The sequence below is a fragment of the Staurois parvus genome, unplaced genomic scaffold, assembly GCF_062004578.1.
Source record: "Staurois parvus isolate SC_StPar_1 unplaced genomic scaffold, SC_StPar_1.0 ptg000025l, whole genome shotgun sequence".
NCBI lineage: Eukaryota > Metazoa > Chordata > Amphibia > Anura > Ranidae > Staurois > Staurois parvus.
The window spans coordinates 31,631,518-31,646,210 of record NW_028317821.1 but is presented as its reverse complement, the minus strand read 5'-3'; the positions used below and the strand labels follow the sequence as shown (position 1 = coordinate 31,646,210).

At 43.8% G+C, this 14,693-nt stretch overlaps 1 protein-coding gene across 2 annotated transcripts in view; it reads left to right on the top strand.

Annotated features, from left to right (window-relative positions):
• Nucleotides 1-14,693, top strand: part of NR2C1 (nuclear receptor subfamily 2 group C member 1) — a 58,593-nt gene that overhangs the window by 27,313 nt on the left and 16,587 nt on the right. The window contains exons 5-8 of one of the 2 annotated variants that reach the window (XM_089652679.1): nt 5,973-6,057; nt 6,663-6,842; nt 7,282-7,429; nt 9,666-9,753. In XM_089652679.1, coding sequence (XP_089508805.1) covers nt 5,973-6,057; nt 6,663-6,842; nt 7,282-7,429; nt 9,666-9,753 — 501 coding nt within the window. The remainder of the gene's footprint in view (nt 1-5,972; nt 6,058-6,662; nt 6,843-7,281; nt 7,430-9,665; nt 9,754-14,693) is intronic. The other variant, XM_089652680.1, reaches the window with a different exon arrangement.

Here is a 14,693-nt window from a genome sequence, read left to right as displayed (position 1 = left end):
TTGTGAGAAAAAAAAACAATATTTTTGACTTTTTGCTATTAAACATGTTCAGTAAAAAAAAAAAAAAAAAATCCAATTTCATCATAAATTTAGGCCAAAATGTATTCTGCGACATGTCTTTGATATAAAAAAAAAAATCCCAATGTGTGTAACTTAATTGGTTTACGTGAAAGTTATAGTGTTTACAAATGGCAGTATAGATACCAATACAGTGATCAGTGCTAAAAAAAAAAAGCACTGACACTGTACTAATGACACTGGGCAGGAAGGAGTTAATGTGAGGGGTGATCAAAGGGTTAACTGTGTGCTGGGAGTGTTTTACTAGGGGGCAGGGGTGTGTGTTCTTCACTGTAAGCACACTGATCAGGATGGCTGTACTGTGCACAGCCATCTCGAGCAGTGTGCTCGAACCGACAGGGAGGAAGATTGTTTGTAAACAAAACAATCTTCCTTCCCGTCGGAGATGCTCGGTAATCACCAGGCACCGGCGGGTAATTACTGGCCGGGACGCGGTGAGTGACATCCGTGGCCACGAATGGCGGCGTGGGAAGGGTGCACGCCCAGAAATGCAGAATGACATATATATACGTGATCCTGCGCTTAGGTGCCGCCCTGTAGCAGTATATCTGCTATAGGGCGGTCCTAAAGTGGTTAAAGCATGTCTAAACCCAAAAGCAAAAATGTAATAAGTTAGAGCTGAGCAATCCTTTAAGGGCCTATTCACATCAGAAACTGTGCACTTATTGCACAGTTATGCATATATATGTCAAATAGAGGGCCCATTCTTCCAGATTTAAAATCACCTGTTGTGCTTGGGAGGCTTGCTAAAATTGACAGAGCAGATTAGTAGGACAGTGGGTTAGTAGTAGGACAGTGTTAAGGCAGATGGAAGTTTTCCGACCGTAAAAAAGGCAAATCTCTCAAACTTCTAAATACTTGGGTAATATGACCTTTAGATCAACAGAGAATTCAGTAATTTAAGTGCTGCCTCTTTCTCTTTTCAAAGAAAATGCAGATCTTGACTCTCGCAGGCGAAGACACAGGGTTTACTAAAACTGGAGAGTGCAAAATCTGGTGCATCTCTGCATAGAAACCAATTGGCTTCCAGGTTTTATTGTCAAAGCTTAATTGAACAAACTGAAGTTAGAAGCTGGTTGGCTACCAAGCACAGTTTCACCAGATTTTGCATTCTCCAGTTTTTGTTTTCTTTTTTTTTTCTTTTCCAAATAATTTTTATTCCAATTTTTAAAATTTGCAACAAAGGAAAACAATAGAATACAAAACTCCAAGCAGAGTATGGTTTACAGTAGCAACATACACTTGCACAGTACCAACACACTATGTGTCTAGCTCTGTGTATGAGTGAGTGGAAAAAAAACGATATAACATACAACTTTGGGAAAACTTCCTAATTTCTTCGAAACTGTTACAGTGTGAGATAGCTCATGCAGAACCTGAGATTGCATAAAAAAATAAACCCATAACGTGCATTGTACTGTCAAGAAAAATAAACCATAAAGTGCGTGCCCTGGTATTGCCTGTCATGTCATGTGTAAGCATGTCACAAGATAATGACATTGCCCTGTTCTGCATCCATGGCACTCTGCAGCAGTCCTGGGGCACCCATCACCTGTACCTCCCTATTTAGCAATATATTAGCAAAAATATTTGTAACAACAACAGGGACAGAGGAGCTAAACCTGGAACTTGTAGTCAGGCCCCATAGCTTATTAAATTTGCAAGAAGTACCTCGTTGCAACAAAATTTGTCGCTCCTGAAGTAGAGTGAGATTAACCTTCTCCCTTCAGAACTCAGGGGTTGGAGGTAATGGGGAGATCCATTTCAGTAAATACAAGCCAAAAACAATAGTCTGGAAATAGAAGTCAAAGCATGGGGAGTAAATTTCCCTTCATCCAAGAATCCAAGTATGCATGTTAGTGGATCATTATGTAGTTGTGTCTGGAAAGCTTGACTAATGATATCTATTATAGCATGCCAATACCTAACTAATTTTAGACATCTCCAGAGCATATGCAGAAGGTCTGCAGGGCAGCCTCCACATCTAGAGCAGTCCGGGGTCTCCCTGCGACACCCACTATTGGTACAACTAATGAGTGTTCAGTGTACTCTGTGTATTATAAAAAGCTGGGATAACCTTTGGGACGGTGAAAGAGACTCAAGAGGGACCTGTTCCAGTATAGCCTGCCAAATTTCCCCATCTAGAGAATTAATATCCTTGGCCCACCCTGTCCTACCATAAAGCTGAACGTGTTGTAAAGTAGTGATTGGTATAAGGACGACACAAGTCCCCTCTTGTTGGTAGTGGATGCTATCTGATCAATAAGTGGAGTGGACACCTGTTTAAGGTTATTCTGCTTAGATTGTACTGATAGGGCATGCTGAAGATGGAGATAATGAAAGAACCTTTCAGGTGGACGGCCAAATTCCCTCAGTAATCCTGAAAGGATTTGACATGATCAACGTATAACTGATGTAGAAAAAGAAGGCCCCTAGCATACTTTCCCTCGAAGCCCTGCAACTTCTGTATCTCTGCCAACTGCCCCCTCTCCCACAAAGGCAAATAATGTGTCATGCCCACATATCTCATGATCCTCTTCATTTCCTCCCATACATTGATCATAAGAACTAAAGTGGGGTATCTCCCTGCCTCCATCTGGGCCACCAAGGAGTATTTGCCTGCCCTAGACAATAGTATGGCTTGTATAGGATCTTCAGGGTGAACAACCCCCCAGACAGAAAAGTGTTGCCGTTGAGCTGCTGGAAAGTATACTCTTACTGAGGGGGCGGCAAGGCCCCCACTATCTTTGGGCAGTTGTAAAATAGGCAAAAGGGATTCTGAAAAAAGGGAGTCTGTTTTTAAATCAATGCTTACTAATCCGGATAGGGGAGTTGTGCAATACATAAAGTAATTGTGGGGCCCAAATAATTTTAATGAGATTCGTCCAGCCCACAGCGGTCAGGGGGAGCTTGCACCATGCCTTACATTTTAATTTATCTATTAGGGGTTGTAGGTTACAACGTAGGTAATCCTCTATATTAGAGTGGACCCAAACTCCCAGGTATTTAAGTTTGGGCACAATTTCAATCTGTCTAGCATGGGGCAATCTTATATGTTGAAAATCTAGGGGAAGAAACACTGACTTGTCCCAATTGATCATAAATCCAGAAAAGGAACCAAATCTTGTTATAATGGACATAAGAATAGATAGGGATGAAGCCGTGTCCTCCAGAAACAACAGTGCATCATCCGCATACAGGGCAATTTTGTCCTCCCCTACTCCCCATCTAAAACCGACAATGGAGGACAATTAACGAATAGTCTCGGCAAGAGGCTCAATCGCCAAGGCAAAGGGGAGAGGGGACATCCCTGACGTGTACCCCTGTGCAAGGGAAAGGAGTGCTGATGGGCAGCACTGATAGGCAGCACTGGTGAGGTGGCACAGCAGCTGCACTGATGAGGCGGCACTGATGGGTGACACTTCTGGGCAGCACTCGTGGGAGGCACTGCTGGGCAATGTTGGGTGGCACTGATCATTATTACATTACATTACATTACATTGAGTTTATATAGCGCCAAAGGGTTTGCTCAGTGCTGTACAATAGAGGGGGGGACAATACATGAAACATTACAGCAGCTACGAACAGCACACGAGGGGTAAGAGGGCCCTACTCTTTCGAGCTTACAATCTGGGAGGGAGGGGGTAGTGGTACAGGAGGAAGTGGCTGTGGGGGATGGAGTGGTAGGAGGAATGAAGGAGAGCAGCAGTTAGGTGAGGGTGGGGTAGGCTTCCCTGAAGAGGTGGGTTTTCAGGGAGCGCCTGAAGGTGAGAAGGGAAGGTGACAGTCTGATGGATTGGGGTAGTGAGTTCCAGAGGATGGGGGAGGACCTGGAGAAGTCTTGCAGACGTGCGTGTGAGGAGGAGACCAGGGAGCAAGATAGAAGGAGGTCCTGTGAAGAGCGAAGGGTACGGGTAGGGTGGTACTTGGGAATCAGGTCGGTGAGGTAGTTAGGGGCAGTGTTGTGAATGGCTTTGTAGGTCAGAGTGAGTAGTTTGAATTTGATGCGTTGGGCGATAGGGAGCCAGTGGAGGGAGAGGCAGAGGGGGGTGGCAGAGGTGGAGCGGCTGGTGAGGTGGATGAGTCTGGCAGCTGAGTTCAGGATGGTCTGAAGCGGGGAGAGTTTGCACTGGGGTAGGCCGGTGAGGAGGGAGTTGCAGTAGTCAAGGCGTGAGATAATCAGGGAGTGCACAAGTAGTTTAGCGGTGTCTGGGGTAAGGAAGGTGCGTATTTTGGCGATATTGCGGAGGTGGAGCCTGCATGTGTTTGTCAGTGATTTGACATGAGGTTGGAAGGAGAGGTTAGAGTCCAGAATGACCCCAAGGACTTTGGCTTGCGGGGCGGGATTGATGGTGGTGATGTTAGTAGTGATGGATAGGATGGGGGGGGGGGCGCGGGCAGGAGGGAAGACAAGAAGCTCGGTTTTGGAGAGGTTGAGTTTGAGGAAATGGAGCGACATCCAGTCAGAGATGTCGTTTAGGAGGTGAGTGATGCGTGCGGAGAAAGTGGAGGTGAGGTGAGGGGTGGAGAGGTAAATTTGAGTGTCATCAGCATAGAGATGGTAGTTGAAGCCGTGGGAGTGTATGAGTTTGCCAAGGGAGGAGGTGTAGATGGAGAAGAGAAGGGGTCCAAGGACAGAGCCCTGGGGGACCCCAACAGAGAGGGGGAGGGAAGGGGAGGTGGCACCATTGTAGGAAACGCTGAAGGAGCGTCGGGATAGGTAAGAGGAGAACCAGGAGAGAGCGGTGTCTCTGATGTCAAGAAAGTGCCGATCTGCTCTGTGACAGCTGCTGGTTATTGGCAGTACCTTCCTCGTGCTGTGACAGCGTGAGGAAAGTGCTGCCGATAACTGGCAACTGTATTTAATCCATGATCATGTGGTAAAAGGCCGCTCTGATTGGCCTTTTACGTTATCACGTTAATAGCTGTGTCCGTAGGACACAGCGATCATAGAGATCGCTGGGTACGCGCTGCTGGGGGCACGCGGCACGGTGCGTTCTGGGAGCACGTCATTTGACACCCTCCCAAAACTGGATAACTACGCTGTAGCTGTCATTTGGCTATAGTGTGGTTACCAAGTAGTTAATTTTCACCTGAAAGTTTTATTGAACTCAGAGAGGGAGCTATTGCTACCCTTCTACAGCTCCAACTTTGGAGCTTCTGGTCTCAGTTCCTTCAGCTGCAGAGTTGCATGCAGCTGCTGTGCACACCCCTCCCCTCCTTCTGCCCAGTCACAGAGTGCTTTGTATTATGTGTCACAAAATACAAATGCTTCTGTGAATGGGTAGCAGGGCAGAGATGCTGTGTGTGAAGCATCTTTCCTCTCAGAGCCTAGGAGTGTAATGTACCTATCCTTTTGGGAGCTCCATAAAACTGTCAGCTGTAAATTAGTATGCCTGCACATTTATCAAAGTGGCTGAATTCCTGGAATTCACCTTTCAACCCTTAATTGTCAATCTTGTATCTGAATAGCAATGTAAAATTTAAAGGAATGTATTTAAATTAGAGTTGTTGCACTATATACATTATAACGGTGGTTAATAAGCTTGTAATTTTGGAGCTGAAAAACTGTAAGAACAAAATAGTTACAGGATGTTACTTTATGTAACGGAGAATAAGAGGCTGTGGTATAACAAGGGGACCTATGATTTCTGAGGGTGGCCCTCTGTGTGAGAGGTATAGAATAGTGGAGGCATAAACATACTTTCTTTTCAGAAAGTTCAATAACTAGAGTATGCAGTACCCAAATATATAGATTTTTATAGAAATGTGCCAATCATTTATTTTTCTTAATGTTTGTGTAGTAGAAAACCTTTCTTTTTTGCAGAACAATTTGCTGTTACAAAATCCTATACATTTGCCCAAGTATCTGTGCTAATTCTGTTTTATTTCAGATATTATCAGACTCCCAGTGCATAGATCAGAATTTAAATAAACCGCTTCTGGATCTTTGTGTGGTGTGTGGCGATAAAGCTTCAGGTATGTGTTCTCAGACCACATATAGGGAAAACGTATTTTTATTGAGTTTAAGCCAATTAAGGAGGCTATGAGATAGTTAAAGTATTCAACGTAATCGCTGTACTTTTATTCCAAACCAAGTCTTTTTAGAATAAATTGTGATGTTCCTTGCCTTTCCTGTTATTATATGCTAAGGCTCTGTGTCTTGGTTATTTCAGACCATCTCTATTCTCCATCAGAGGGATTTGCTTTATGTGGTGCAGCTTATTAGGGCATGATTCCAACTGGAGACTAGGGATAGGCTCAAATGGCAAAATACAGATTTCCAGACCCAAACACTGTTATACACAGGAAACGGGTCAGTAACCCTATGTAGGTGCCAACATGGAGCTTAGACAGGGTTTTATTACTATCACTCTTACAGATGAGGGGGGGGGGGCAAAGTAGCCGATTCCTTTTTAACTGATGATTTTGGTCAAATATAAAAATGTGCCACGATATATTGGAGTCAGTATAGCTGGAAAGGACTGTATTTTATCCTTTCTCAGAATGGATTGCAGTAGTGATAGTAAAGTTTTGTCCCTGCAAAAAAACTTAGCTCTTGCCTTCATGTTATGTTCTTTCAGGGCGACATTATGGGGCAGTAACATGTGAGGGCTGCAAAGGTTTCTTTAAAAGAAGTATTAGAAAAAATTTGGTATATGCATGCAGAGGATCAAAAGATTGTGTTATCAATAAGCACTACCGCAACAGATGTCAGTACTGCCGATTACAAAGGTGTATTGCACTTGGAATGAAGCAAGATTGTAAGTATTTCACCTATACTGGTTTCTTTCTTATCTATAACTCATAACTAGTGAACAGCAGATGATAAACTTACAGTATGTGCACATTTTTGTTTTTGAATTTGTTAAAGTTGGCTTTGTTGTCATGAATGATTCTCCATTTTCCAGAAGGTCCAAGCACATGATGAAGGCTATACTGATTTTGGTTGAGCACATTCTAACCAAACATGTTCGTTGAAGCTTACTGGAAAAAAGCCCTGCATGCAGCATTTCTGGTGTGCTGTCTTGCTTTTTTCATTCAAATAATTTAAATGGAATGCTTTAAAATGCACCATATTTAAAACTCAAGACAGACAGTTTCATGAACTGCGCATTTATTTGTGTGTTTTAAGCACATCTGGTGGGAATGAACTCATGTTGTGTATTTTACAAATTAACCACATCTGATTATGTTTTCTAGCTGTTCAGTGTGAGAGAAAGCCCATTGAGGTCTCCAGAGAAAAGTCCTCCAACTGTGCTGCATCCACAGAAAAGATCTACATCAGAAAAGACTTGCGCAGCCCTCTTGCTGCAACAGCTACTTTTGTAACTGATAATAAAACTGCAAGGTGCGTCTTTTAATAGCATGTATTTATGTGTAAGATGTATTTCATGTAGCAATCAGTTGCTGTTCTTTGCATTGAGATCTTTGTCTGTAAAGCAAGCCTGTCGGCCATTTTAACCACTTCAATACTGGGCACTTTCACCCCCTTCCTGCCCAGGTCAGGTTTTAGCTTTCAGTGCTGTAGCAAGTTGAAATTTTTCACACAAATAGTGCATTATTTTGGTGGTATTAGATCACCACTAGTTTTTTTTTTTTATTTTTTGTTAAACAAAAAAAGACCGAAAATTTTGAAGGGAAAAAAAAAGTTTTGTGTTATAAAATTTTGCTCATAAGTAATTTTTTTTTCACTGATGTGCGCTGATGATGCTGCGCTGATGGGAATTGATAGACAGCACTGATAGGCTGCACTGATGGGCACTGTGGTAGCACTGAGGAAAGGAAATGCTGATAACCAGCATTTGTTTAAATGTGATCAGCTGTGATTAGACACAGCTGATCACATGGTAAAGAGCTAACGTCATTGGCTCTTTATTCTGATCGGTGATGCGCTGTGTCCGAGGACACAACTCCCCTCCGATCACTATGCTGAGCCCCCCGGCACCCATGTGCGACACAAATGGGAGGACATTATATCATTATATGACGTCTTCCCAGAATTAGAGCGAAAACCAGTTAAACTAAAAACCCTTCTGAACACAAAGCAGTTATAAAGTGCCTTCCTTTTTTTTTTTTTCTTTTTTTTTTGCCAACAAAAATGTGTGCCTCACTGCTTTCGTTTCATTTTGTTACCAGAGGTGTTTGATCTGAACCTTGCCAAACTGTCTTCCCTTCTTATGTTTCAAAATGATTTTTGCTGAAACAGGTTTTACATAAACAATGCACAGAAACACAAATGGAACTTTGAGCATATAGGATTACACAACATGACATTTAGGGCGCATAATCAAAATCAAAGTGGTCTTGGATGGTGTGTGTGTGCAATTTTTCATGACAACATAATTGGTAAATGTAGCTTTGTTAAAATATAAAAGGTGTGATTGCACAGAGTAACGAAATACCAAACATTTCAAGCTTTAAGTTCAGGCATGCAAAGTGACCGAAAACTTTGGTACGCCATATTTTCCATGGGCTACACTTTAAAGGCCTTTACAAGTCATCAGGTTTAGAGCTAATCCTGAATCATGGGTCTAGAACTATTTCTGTCAGTCTGGCATGCACAGTGATATGAAACGTGTATGAAAAGGGACATTTTCATATGTAGGCATCCCGAATGGGTGTGTTTATGTTTGCATGTTGTGTATGTGCAGGACAAGGTAGACTAACATTTTTTGGGGGGGTTTAAGTTCTTGATTTTTTTACTTTTTTTTTTTTTTTTTCTTGTTTTACTTTTTCCAAAACTTAAAATTTTTCACATAGGGGATATGTGTGATTTTAATATTTTTAAGACGTTCTCTTTTAGACCCCTCATGTCTCACCTGCTTTCCATTTCCCTCGTTCGCCAGGGGGGGCACACTCTGGGGGTTGCAGAGTTACAGAAAGCGATCCGGCAGCTGCACAGCTGCCAGATTGCTTTCATTAGGCCAGCTGCACACAGACATAATAATTTACTGATGTTTACACTCAGGATCTGGTTGACAGAAAAATGTAAAAATGTTTTGTAAATACCTTGTATAAACGCATACGTGCAGATGTGTAGAAATCATTATCCTCCTCTAATTATCAATGTTGCAATGAATGTGTGTGTGTTTGTGTGTATAAATTGTTGCACTCAAACGTAAAGTTTTCCATTTTTGATTCTATGGTCTGTGCTCAGGGCTGTGTTGCTGATCTTTATGCAGCTGTGTGCATTGTTCTTTAGCCAACAATGCACCTGTGCTCAGATCTGTAGACAGTCGGCTTGTAGAGTGTGTATCACCCGCTAACCCGTTGACACTGCCGTAAGACATTCAGCGGTGGCAGTAAAAGGGTTAAGGGTACTGTCACTACATGAGGAATGGCAATTAGTGGGGCTTATGCCAAAAGTCTGGCACCTATTGATGAAGTGAAATTAAATGAGAGGGAAGTACAGAGGACGGTTTTTTCCATAAGGTACACGTATGAAACATGAAACTTTTTATGTACCTTGAATGCTTTGTATAAAAAAACAAACAAAAAAAAAAAAAAACTAGTGTGCGTGCACACTGTATATAAATATAAATAAAATAAGCTGAAAAAGTGTGCATTTTACTTTTTGTTTGCAGGTCCAGTGGTTTGTTGGACCCTGGAGTGTTGGTTAACTTACAGCCATCTGCAATTAAAACCGAACCTGTGCTTATTACACATGATAAGGTAAGCTTATCTTCTCCAAATATCACAAAGAGCATGATACTAGACAGTGAAGTGGGAGAAATCCAAATGAGGAAAGTCATGTCCAATCTGTAAAACAAAGGTTACACCAGACCTATGTCCTGTATGTGAATGATTAAAAATAACACTAGGAAATTTCTTCCAAAAAACCATTAGGGCTCATGAACACCGGATGTTTGCTTTTCTCTTCTGAATGCCAGAACCCCTGGCAGGAGAAAAGCTGCTTAAAAAGCATAAATCTGCATATTGCACGTGTTTTTAGTTGCATCAGGCATTTGAGTGTTGTTATTTATTCTGGCCACTAAAATGCATTAATGTCTAGATGCGCCTGGCGTTTTTCCTGCTCTTCAGCTCCTTTCCCGAACGCCTTGATGATTTTGATTTTTTTTTTTTTAATTGCTCATCTTCTAATACTTCTGTAAATTCCTATGTGTTGACACATAGGCTAACATGAAGCTGCTTTTACAGGCTGAAAAATAGTCAAACACCTGTAAAAGTAGTGTTTTGGGGTTTTTTTCCACTCAGGTGCAAGCAAAAATCCCTTTTTTTTTTTTCTAATTTACATGACTGGGTATTCAAAGTAAAAACAGCTTCACCCTATTTGCTAATCTAAGTGAATATTCACTTTTCAAAGGGAATATTCACTTTAATAAGTGAACAGTCACTACTCATTTAGTAAATAAGCCCCAGTCATTTACATTGTTACACTGTAACTGTAACAAAAAAATAACTTGTATAATCTCCTATCTATCCTCTTAAAGTGATATTAAAGGTTTTTTTTTGGGGGGCTGAAATAAAAAAAAATGTTATACTTACCTGTTCTGTGCAACGATATTGCACAGAGATACCCCTTGCCTCCTCTTCTGGAGTCCCCCGCCAGGCAACTGTGAGCTCATTGTTCTTTCTCAATATGGGCTCACTCCTAAGCCAAGCTGGGTCCATAGACACACAGTGAGGTTCAGTCATGCCCCCCACATAACATGTTTGATTGACAGCAGCAAAGGTTTATGGCTCCCACTGCTCTGGGTCTCCTGTGAGCTAGAACAGTGAAAATGCACTTTAAGGAGCAGTTCTATTTTACTTCTTTTTGTTTTTATTGAGTTGTTTTCCTAAATGTTTAACCTTCAGATAGGCCACATATTTTGCAAGGAGTTTAGCAAACTTTATTCCAGATTTCTACCTGCTTTTTGTTCTGGAGATAATTGGCTATGTACTTTCTAAAATGACCGCTAAATGGCTACAAAGCAGAGCCAGGTATTTGAAGTATGTGACATATAACTGTCAGAGGAGTCTTGAACAGAGGAGGAGTCTTTACATTCAGTGGAGCCTTGAACTATAAATTGGTACTTGACAAACCCTTGGAAACCGTAATCCTAAGGCAGGAAGTAAGAGTAATATTTTCATAATTAACAAAGGTGTGCATCACAAGAATGGTTGAGCAAAATTACAAATCATTTGGTAGGTAAAACAATAAATAATGATTTAGCTGTTTCTGGTGTTCCCTTTAATTAGTTCTTGGATCCATGGATGTACCAGGAACCTGATATACAACTTCTAATCTAAATGACTTGCTCATGTGTACAGCTGGGACAGAGTACAAATGTACAGTTGTTATAATGGGTAAAACAAATCGATGAGACACTGAGTTGCCAGTAGGTGCCGGTAGGCCAGTGTAAAAGTATTATTATTAATAATGATAATATTATTATACAGTGTTTATATAGCGCCAAAAGCTTGCTCAGCGTTGTACAATATAGTGGGGGACAGTACATGAGACAATACAGTAACAAGACAATATACGAGAGGTTCGAGGGCCCTGCTCTTTCGAGCTTACAATCTAGGAGGGAGGGGAGAGTGGTACAGGAGGAAGTGGCTGTGGGGGATGGAGTGTTGGGAGGAAGGGAGGAGATCGGATGTTAGGTGAGGGTGGGGTAGGCTTCCCTGAAGAGATGAGTTCTCAGGGTGCGCCTAAAGGTGAGGACGGTAGGTGACAGTCTAATGGATTGGGGTAGTGAGTTCCAGAGGATGGGGAAAGTCCTGGAGAAGTCCTGCAGTCGGGCGTGGGAGGAAGAGACCAGGGAGCTAGAAAGTAGGAGGTCTTGTGAGGAGCGAAGATTATGGGTAGGGTGGTATTTGGGTATCAGGTCAGTGAGGTAGTTTGGGGCAGCGATATGAATGGCTTTGTACGTCAATGTTAGTAGTTTGAATTTAATGCGTTGGGCAATCGGAAGCCAATGGAGGGAATGACAGAGGGGGTGGCAGATGCGGAGCGGTTGGTAAGGTGGATGAGTCTGGCCGCTGAGTTCAGGATAGACTGAAGCAGGGATAGTCTGCGATGAGGTAGGCCGGTGAGGAGGGAGTTGCAGTAGTCGAGTCGTGAGATAATAAGGAAGTGAATGAGTTGTTTAGTAGTGTCTGGGGTTAGGAACGTACGTATTTTGGAGATGCTGCATGAGTTTGCCAGCGATTGGACATGGGGTTGGAAGGACAGATTTGAGTCTAGAGTGACACCTAGGACTTTGGGTTGCGGGGTGGGACTGATGGTGGCATTGTTGGTCGTGATGGAGAGGGTGTGGGGGGGGGGTGCGGGCTGGGGAAAAAAATTAGGAGCTTGGTTTTGGAAAGGTTTAATTTGAGGAAGTGGAGTGACATCCAGTCTGATATGTTGTTCAGTAGGCAGGTGATTCGGGCGGAGACTGAAGGGGTGAGGCGAGGGGTAGAGAGGTAGATTTGCGTGTCATCGGCGTAGAGGTGGTAGTTGAAGCCGTGGGAGTGTATCAGTTGGCCAGGGGAGGAGGTGTAGATGGAGAAGATGAGGGGCCCGAGGACAGAGCCTTGGGGGACCCCAACAGAGAGGGGGAGGTGGCAGCGTTATAGGTAACGCTGAAGGAGCGTTGGGATAGATAGGAGAGCCAGGAGAGAGTGGAGCCTCTGATGCCAAGGGAGTATAGTTTATTAAGGAGGAGGGGGTTGTCAACTGTGTCGAAGGCCGCAGAGAGGTCGAGGAGTAGGACTGAGTAGTGGCCATTAGCTTTGGCGGTTAGCAGGTCATTAGTGATTTTGAGTAGGGCGGTTTCGGTGGAGTGTAGGGGACGGAAGCCAGACTGTAATGAATCGAGGAGGTTGTTGTCATTGAGGTGGGAGCTTAGGCGATTGTAGACTAAGTGCTCGAGGAGTTTGGATGAAAATGGAAGCAGGGAGATGGGTCTAAGGTTGCTCAGGTCGGTGGGGTCCAGGGCATGGTTTTTTGAGTATGGGAGTGATGTGCGCATGCTTTAGGGGGGAGGGGAATGCGCCAGTAGAGAGGGAGAGATTGAAGATGTGGGTGAGGGAGCGTAGGATGGAGGAGGAAAGAGACCGGAGGAGTTGTGTGGGGACAGGGTCAAGGGGGCAAGTGGTGAGGCGGTCTTCTGAGAAGGCCTTAGTGACCTCTTCAATGGTAGCAAGGCTAAAGGAGTAGAGTGCCGGGGAGGTTATAGTGTGCGGGATGTTAGGTGTGGTGGGGGTCAGGGTAGTTGCGGGGTCAGAGGAGGGGAGAGTTGAGGGGGTTATCGTGGGAGGGAGGCTTGGTGGAGAGGTAGATTGAGCATTGGTGATGTCTTTATGGATTGCGTCGATCTTGTTTTGGAAGTGGTTGGCAATCTCGTGGGCAGTGAGTGAGGTAGTGGGTGGAGGTGGGGGGGGGGAGAGTAGGGAGTTGAAAGTGGAGAAGAGCCGACGAGGGCAGGTGGAGAGGGTATTGATGAGGGTTATGAAGTAGGCTTTTTTGGAGGCATGGAGGGAGGAGGTGTAGGTGAGGAAGGCGGATTTGTAAAGGGTGAACGCTCCAGCGTGCGACTGCGTTGTTTAAGATTTTTGGTGTGGTCGTTCTGCCAGGGTTGAAGCGGTCGGGGTCTAATGCTGCGTGTGGTTAGGGGTGCTATAGAATCTAAGGCAGCTGACAGCAAGTTGTTATACGCAGTAGTGGCCAGGGCAGGACAGTGGAAGGATACTGTTGTATCTGTTGACGGTCAGCTGCAGGTCCAGGGTGTTCATGTTGGTGTGGATGGAGGACTGTGTGAGTGCAAAAGAAGAGGTTAAGTGGAGGAGTTGGGATGTAGCCTGGTTGTTGATGGGGATATTGAAGTCACCAAGGATTATGGTGGGTAGCTCAGAGGAGAGGAAGAAGGGTAGCCAGGCGGAAAAGTCGTCAAGGAAGCGGGATAAGTTACTGCAATCCTCAGAGGTGTGGGCCTTGAAGGATAGAGAGGGGGGGTTTGGGAGGACCTGGAAGGTGCTCAGCGGTGACAAGAGCCATCCGACCCCACCACCTCTACGACCGCTCGATCTGGGTGAATGGGTCCAGACGAGACCTCCATAGGAGTGTGCCGCAGGGGAGGTGGAGTCAGTGGCTATATTGGGGTTTTTTGTAGATGTCTAGCCAGTTTAAAAGCATCACTTTTTTTGTTGCTTAGAAAATGAGCATATGAAAGCAAGGGTCTTAACCTACACAGGGGAAGTCCACTTGTGAAAACAGAAATACTGCACAACAAAAACCAAGTGATTTGTATAGGTAAAAGTAAACATGTCCGAGGTACCATAAAGTTGCCCACTCTGTCCAAGCCCACTGGGCCAAATTTTTGGGAATTGTATTTTGGCATTCCTTGTGGTGGTTAGTGTCCTGGTACAGCAACAGGTTTGAGTAAGATGGCATGGAGCCTTCAGACCACAATACAGAAATGACTAGAGAGCTTTGAGCGAATGTAAATTGTTGGCTTTCAACGTTGAGGAGTTATTAACACTTGGCTGTAGCCACCAGCAAGCATGGACCAATGAGGTAGCCAGTTTACCCCGTAGAGCTGGTCTAATCAGAGTAGAACATTTGTAACCTGGAGCTTGAGAGCCCCATAGGTAGGTAAATGGCTGGCAGAGTTGGGTAAAGA